Below are 7,920 nucleotides of genomic sequence, written 5' to 3' on the forward strand. Positions count from 1 at the left end.
AACGAGGACCGGACAGCCACGCCTCACTCCTCGCGGTGGAGAGAAGGAAGGGGGGAGGGAGGGAGGGAGGAGCCCCCTCTCTGCCAAACCAAGGCGCGCAGCCAGGCAGCAAGAAAAGACGGGGGGTGGCAGCTGAGGGGCTCTTGTCGTTCTCCGGCCGCTGCCGCCATGGTGGGAGGCGGGGACGGTGCTGGGGTGAGAAGGAGGAAGGGCCACTCCTTCCTCTCTCGGAGACCCTCCCGCTGCTTCAGCCGACCTAGGGCGCTGCTTCTGCACGTGGGAAGAGCCGCACTCAGGGGCCCAAAGAGCCACTTGCGGCTTGGGAGCAGCGCTTTTGCGACCCCTGGTATAGCCTGATCTCGTCAGATCTTGGAAGCTAAGCTGGGTCAATACTTTGAAGAGAGACCTCCAAGGAGTATTGCAGGAAGGTAATGGCAAACCACCTCTGCTTAATCACTTGCCTTGAAAACTCCACCAGGGGTAGCTATAAGTCGGCTGCAACTTGACAACACTTTACACACATCTGTGGAATGAGGCCATAATCCTGTGTTTGTTTGTACGGATGCACTTTAGCTGATTCACTACAGAATGCAAATTGGGGTAGGGACCTAATGGGGACCTAATTGGGAGGGACCTAATGTGTCTTGCCAGGTTGTCTTTCCTCCTTTTCAATAATCCCTCTCTTTTCGGAATGAATTTGGTTTTTTCCACTTTTGACAAATCAAAGGACTAAAATTAAACTTTGGTATCATTAACATAAAGACTGTCAAATTTTTCCTCTGCTCTCAGCCTCCTAAGAGACCTCTGTGTTCCATCTGGCATTAAAAAGACATTTGATCAACTACTGGTTTTTAGGTTTTCAACTGGATGGCTTTCATTTTTTTAATCTTCTTCCCAAAGTCCAAGGGTACAATTTGATACTAGCCACAGCAAGTGTCCAGGACAGTCAGGCATCTGTCCAAGATGCAGACATAGGCCATAAAATCATTGCCCGAAAGATATCCCCCTCAACTTTTTTTTAGTATCTAGACTGATGAAGAATTCTGGAGAACTCAAAAGCTTTGTTATTTTAATTGGTCTCAAAATACATTACATAGCTTTTATTTTAGGATTTTACAATGGATTATGTGACTACCTATGATAATGTCTACCATGATAATAAGAGGGTACAGAAATTATAACTGCTGTTTCTGCCCTGTCTTTGAGACCCTTTTGGAGAAAGTTAGGCTAAAATGAATGAATGAATGAATGAATGAATGAATGAATGAATGAATGAATGAATTGGCCTCCTACTGAGAGGCCATCTTGGGACTTCAGGCAACATATTGTCACTTATATTGATAATGTCCTACACTTCATTGAGGAAAGGAGTGGCCTTCTTCTGGCCTAATTCTTCCTGCATCTTATGTGGCTCTTCCTCCAATGGAAGCCTAAGCTTCCTCCAGTCTAAGGTTGGATACATGCTGCTGTCCTCACAGAAAAGTTGCAAACCCTACTACAAACATGGAGTGGCAGCAGTGCCCTACTGGCTCTGCAATGGTCCCAATTTCTCATCTCTAGGGATCTTACTATGCCTGAAGGAATTCAGGGAAAGACTCAAACATTAGGCTCTTCTACAATTATAGATGCTTTTATTGAGCACAGTAGCTACAGCCAAACAGCCAGTATGCTTCTAAGACTCCATCAAACCTAATTTGCAACACTGGGCAGAAGTCCAGTCAATGTTCTGGCACTGGCAGTGACAAGCAGTATTACCACGGATATCCCAGGACCCACAAGCCATGCCACAGGCACAGGAAGTGGCCTTGTAACCTAGGGTGGAAAGAAAGAGGTTAGAGGGAAAGGAAGCAGAAGACTTCACTCTGTCCTCAATTCCCAGCTCTTAATTCTCTCCCAGATGAAGCTCCCCCTCCAGCATATGACTCACCTGAAGGACAGGAGACATTGGCCCCACGTGAATTCACACTGGTACAAGTAATATCAAGTTTTGATAGGACTGAAGTCACTGCAAGGTGAGACAGCAGGTACTTTAATCACAGTCACCCTTAAGTACATAAGTGCAGCCTTGATGGGTCAGACTAATGATCCATCTAGTCCAGCATTCTGCTTCTCTCTATGGTATAGGGTTGCCAACCTCCAGGTACTAGCTAGAGATCAGTTCACCTGGAGGAAATGGCCACTCTGGCAATTGGACTCTATGGCATTGAAGTCCCTCCCCTCCCCAACCTTGCCCTCATCAGGCTCCGCCCCCAAAACTTCCCGCAGGTGGTGAAGAGGGACCTGGCAACCCTACTGTAGTAGACCAAGATGCACAGTCTGTTAATCTGAATGAGTGCCCACAATCTCCAGTATTGCAGGTGAGGGAGGGAAAGTCCTTACTCAAGTAGAGTACTACTTGAGTAACTATGCAGAAACTATGAAAGAAATTCACTGTCATTCCCAAAACAGAAACCACACCGAAACTACTCTGGGCCCTGCCTGTTCTGGCCATGAAAATCACATTTGCATGTGTTTGCTTTATCCTTTATAGCAGACCAAATCAGTTCAGCCATGACAAATATAGCAAATTGAGCATGGTCATCTTCAGGCTGCTGATATTACGTTCCCCTTTCTTCCTTGGGGTCCTGCATGCAATACAGAGCACGAAAATGGGGGGGGGTATTTATTTATTTTCATACTTCTAGCCCTCCCTCCCTCAGCCAGGCTCAGGGCGGGTTACAACATTAAAATTTTACAATATAACAATAAAACAATAAAATATATATAACCATAGAACAACCCCAATTAATTTAAAAGATGGTCGCCGTATATAAGTGCTTACTGTATCCACCCCCAAATAGATCATAAGCTGGGGAGTGAGGGGTAGGGACAAGAAGAGAGGCAGAGAACAGCTATGTGCCTTATTCAAAAGCTAAAAAGCTATCCTGAGTGAGATTGAGCTAGGCACAATAAAAGAGCTTTTCTTCTCTGATCTGGACCACAGAGGGGGGGCAGAGTAAATCTGGACCTTTCAGGACCTTGCCAGCACAGCAAATAAGTAATATGTTGTGCTGGTGGGGCAGGAAGGAAAGAGGGGGTATGTGGGGCTGGAGGGGTCCTTGGAGTGGACTTCCTGTCCTCAGCAAAACCCCACACAGCTTCATCCCTTCCCGCAGCACCAGGTCTTCCCATTCCAACACTCTAACCACTACACAATATTGGCTCTAAACCACTTCTCCCAAATCTCCAGGAATTTCCCAAGCTGAAATTGGCAACCTTAGTTCTCACACAGCAGAATACCTAGTGCTTCAGTGGATGACTTGATCATCAGGTTAATCACATTATCAACTGTACACGACTGGGTGCATGACTGAGCACGTGTGTACTGAGAAGGGATCAGCACTGCAAACAGCAGGAATATGGCGACCTTCATCATCTTGGTGCAGAACTTCCTGTAGAGAAAATAACGACAAGCCATCATATATTGTGCCATGCCATAACTTTATTACAAACAACTTACAGCCCATTCCTGGGGGGGGGGGGTTTGAGCTGGTGGCTGGAGGTGGCGCAGCCGAGCTGGCATCTTTAGGGCAGAGCTGTTGCAGCAGTGCAGGGAGGCCGGCATGAGCGCCCCAGCGCCAGCATCCATGCCAGTCTTGGCAGCACAAGTGGCACGGGCACCGCCGGAAGTGGCACAGGCACGGGCCCTTGCGGGCCTCCTATGCACTTTTGATGGGAATTAATACCCTTGTCAGAGGAAATGGATCGTTGAATATTAATGGTATGAGTGGTAGAAGCTAATTAAGGCTGCACACACACAATAAAGACTCGCAGTCTGTTCTCTTAGCAACGGTTTCTCAGTAGAGAACCAGGGAATGGGTTTGAGCCTGACCTGCACTCTTGGGATAAAAGCGCCACCTGTGGGTATTTCAGAGTGGCGGGGACAAAAATGTTTCACAGCAAGGGAGGGGTTGGAGTCGATCAGGGCTCTTTGGATTTTTAAATCGCTGCCTGTGGGGGTGCAGCTCAGGGCGGAGGGAGGTGGAAGGTGGGGTCACTTGGGTTGATCCTGGTAAGGCAAAAGAAAACAATTTCTCAGTGGAGAACCAGGGAATGGCTTTGAGCCGGACCTGCACTCTTGGGATTGAAACGCCACCTGTGGGTATTTCAGGGCGGCGGGGAGAAACGTTCCATAGTCCACAGCAAGGGAGGGGTTTGAGTCGATCCGGGCTCCTTGGATTATTAAATCGCTGGCTGTGGGGTGTGCAGCCCAGCGCGGAAGAAAGTTCAGGGATTCAAACTGAGCTACAATCACAGAAACAAGTGGCTTATATGGTATTATATGTAGCCACATCTTCACATAGTATGATCTAAAATACTATGGCGGTGGCTTCTTCTTTCTAAACAAAGAAGAAGCTCCTAATATGCAAATACTTTTACAACTGTCCTGTTTAACCAATAGCTAGTTGACACATACTGTAGGTCACATCACCTTTTGATCTGGTCAGCTTAGTTACAAACAATTTAACCTTTGACTGTCTGAAATACAATGAAACTCGCTACCTAAGACCCAACAACTTTCAGCCTCACAGCTCAGAAATGGGCTGTAAAACTCTCAAATCAATGACCTAACTTGAGTTTCGTCCTCACTGTTAAAAAAAGAAGCAAACGGAAAAAATTGCCAAACAAAGGGGATGGTTGAAGGACTGTATTTGAAACCATAAATCATGATAGACTGGGGGGGGGGGAAACAATTCAGAAAGAATTTTTAAATTACTAAGAACACCAGTAATTATTTTATGTACACAAGAAAAGTCCTGCTGGATCATACCAAAACTAGCTAGCCCGGCATCCTGTTTCTCACAGTGGCCAACTAATAGCCCACAGGAAGTCTCCAGAGAGGGCAAGTAGGCAGTAACCTTCTCTGGTTGCTGCCCCTCCTGCTTATTCACAGGCACATTAAAAAAGAATCCCTCATATTCCTGATTAAGATAACGTCTACCATATTCGTTTTTAAGAAATACTGGTGCATTTTAACTGCTGTAACACCAAAACATTGAATTTTGAATGTTAGACTTCTCCCAGAAGCAGCACATAAAAATTCTATTTTCTGCTGTAAAGGCCAGCAGGCGACTGTTGTCAAAATCTGAGCTAAGTAAATAGAGCAGTTGAGTAAATAATGGGGGAGATCCTCTCCCTCCCCATATATAAAGTCTTAATTTATGTGGTTTTTCTAAATACACTATCCAGCATGGCTGATGGCATAGGATGATGTAGGAGCAAACAACAGCTACTTACTTCTTAATATGTCCACTAATTCCAACTATAGTATTCTGGTTGCCACCATCTAGCTGTTCCCTTGCTTAAAAAGTGTCCTGTTTGGTATCTGTTAGAACCCGTTTCTTCTGTATCGTGGCTGCTACTTTGTTAAACAAGCTCCCAAAGGAGATGAGGGTGGCACCGTCTTTAGAAGTTTTTAGTTTTAGAAGTTTCCCCCCCCCCAATAATGTTATTTTATTTGTGATAGTTTTTAATATGATTTAAGATGCAGGCATTTTCTGGGGGGGGGGCGGTTAATTGTGGTTACACCATATTTTATATGCTTTTATTTTTTTAACTGTAATCTGCCTTGAGCCAGGCAGAGTATAAATATTTTAAACTATATAAATAATAAATATAAATTTTTCTGTAACAAAGACAAAGTTTTTAAAACGTAAAGCTCAGATTTTGTACACAAAACCATTTTTGTGTTAGTGTATTGTAATACACAAAGATGCCTTATACTGAGTCTACTTTTGGCCTATGAAGATTGGTATTGCCTACTCTGACTGGCACCTATTTGCCATTATCTCAGGTAAAGGTCTTTCATAAAGTGCCATCAGCTTGCAAGCTGACCCAGCAGGTTTTTCCTGGCAGAAGTGGTGTGCCATTGCCTTCCTCTGCATAGCGACCCTAGTATTCCTTTGTGGTCTCCCATCCAAATAGCAACCAGGGCTGACCCTGCTTAGCTTTCGAGATCTGACAAGATTAGGCTAGCCTGGGCCATCCAGGTCAGGACACTCACTACCTGATACTTTTAACGTGAGATTCTGGGGACTGAACTTGAGACCTTATACATGCAAAACAAATACTCTTCATGATCCCTCCCTTCATGCATCCACAGGAGTGTGAATTTTCCCCCTGCTGTTTGTTTTTCTTCTTAAAATTTCCTCCCCATTTTCTTCTTCAGATGAAGAAGAAACGTTGAGTGTTTATAAGGGTAATTCTATATTTGAAATCCTGAGGGGGAAGCACATTGAAGGGGTGGTTTTGAGCAGGAAAATGGTCAGCATTCCCTGATTATTCCCTTCCCGTACTACAAAAATTCAAGGTGGCCACACATATACTCATGACCCAGGTCAGGATCTATGCATCACATTCTAAGAGTCATCTGCTTAGAGATTTCTTCCAAATGAGCCTGTCGAAGAAATGCAGTTGGTATAACTAGGGCTCCAGAGATCCTGCCTCTGCCGTTTGCAGTGTTCCAAAACAACAATAAAGTGCGCATGTTGCTTCTGCACTTTCAACATGCTCGCTCACTTATCCATTGCCTATGTTTCTTTTCTATCTGCTGTGAGGCAAAACCAAAGTCCTGCTATCTACAGCAGGGAGGAAAGGAAGGTTCAGAAATTTTGGATGGTCTCTTCCTAGCAATGGCTTATTTGAATTTGTTAATTCATGCCATCGTATTTCCTATTACTATGTATGGGTGTGAAAGCTGGACAGTGAAGAACGCTGATAGGAAGAAAATAGATTCCTTTGAAATGTGGTGTTGGAGGAGAGTGTTATGGATACCGTGGACTGGCAAAAAACAAAAACAAATCAGTGGGTTATAGAACAAATTAAGCCTGAACTGACCCTAGAAGCTAAAATGACTAAACTGAGGCTATCGTATTTTGGTCACACCATGAGACAAGAGTCACTGGAAAAGACAGTCATGCTAGGAAAAGTTGAGGGCAGCAGGAAAAGAGGAACACCCAACAAGAGATGGATTGACTCAATAAAGGAAGCCACAGCCTTCAGTTTGCAAGATCTGAGCAAGGCTGTCAAAAATAGGACATTTTGGAGGACTTTCATTCATAGGGTCGCCATGAGTCGGAAGCGACTTGACGGCACTTAACACACACATACAATTTGTATTTACAATTCAGCCAAGAGAAACTGGTGCTGATACTTCATGCGGTGTTCTCAAAAATCACCTCTATCAAGATACTATATTATAATTGGCAATCAATTTAATTCATTAAAAACAAGTTATTGAGAGTTTTCAAAAACTTGACAGTTTGACAAGTTTCTGTTGGCAGTTTTTCTTGGAATATATGACACAGAATTCTGCGTCTCGTTATCCCCCCCCCCATTTCATTTATTTGTCTAACAAACACACACTTACCTTCTAGAACCAGGAACTTCTTGGAGTTTCACTAACTGAGCAAGCTGTCCCCTTTAAATACAGTGGAGTTGCAACATTTCTCAACAGAAGGGTTTACCTTTTCAGAAAACATTAATCTCCTGTCCACAACCAGACAATACCTGAAGCAATTCCTTACACAATGTTCTCATGAAATTTCCTGGTTTGCTTAATATTTATGATGCAAAACAAGCAAGCAAGAAAGATTCTGTATTTAACACTCGCAGATTTTAATAGTGATAGTGCAGGGCTTTCCCCAGGAAATAACAATTTTGTAAAAGAAACCCAAATTCTCAGTACAAACAATAAGACCTCTGTTCTTCAGTGCAATACAGCAACATATATTAATATGAACAGCTTCCTCCTCTCAGGCTCCAGGAAAGCAGATACTAAGTGCACAGTGTACCCAATATCGTTATTGTAACAGGGTGAGGACTGGATACAGGAAAGGTTCACACAGAGTTCTCAAAAAGGGTCAGAAGTGCACCCCAACG

General features: G+C 44.1%; 1 protein-coding gene across 1 annotated transcript; it reads right to left on the minus strand.

Annotated features, from left to right (window-relative positions):
• Positions 1–1,672: 1,672 nt before the first annotated feature.
• LOC130493169 (resistin-like) lies at positions 1,673–7,420 on the minus strand. The gene is made up of 4 exons (XM_056866877.1): positions 7,405–7,420; positions 3,280–3,427; positions 1,928–2,005; positions 1,673–1,812 (listed from the first exon to the last, which is right to left on the minus strand). Exons 2-4 carry the CDS (start codon positions 3,413–3,415, stop codon positions 1,673–1,675), a joined length of 354 nt encoding a protein of 117 aa, XP_056722855.1. The 5' UTR covers positions 3,416–3,427; positions 7,405–7,420.
• Positions 7,421–7,920: the final 500 nt, after the last annotated feature.

The sequence above is a fragment of the Euleptes europaea genome, chromosome 1 (assembly GCF_029931775.1).
Source record: "Euleptes europaea isolate rEulEur1 chromosome 1, rEulEur1.hap1, whole genome shotgun sequence".
Taxonomy (NCBI): Eukaryota; Metazoa; Chordata; class Lepidosauria; order Squamata; family Sphaerodactylidae; genus Euleptes; species Euleptes europaea.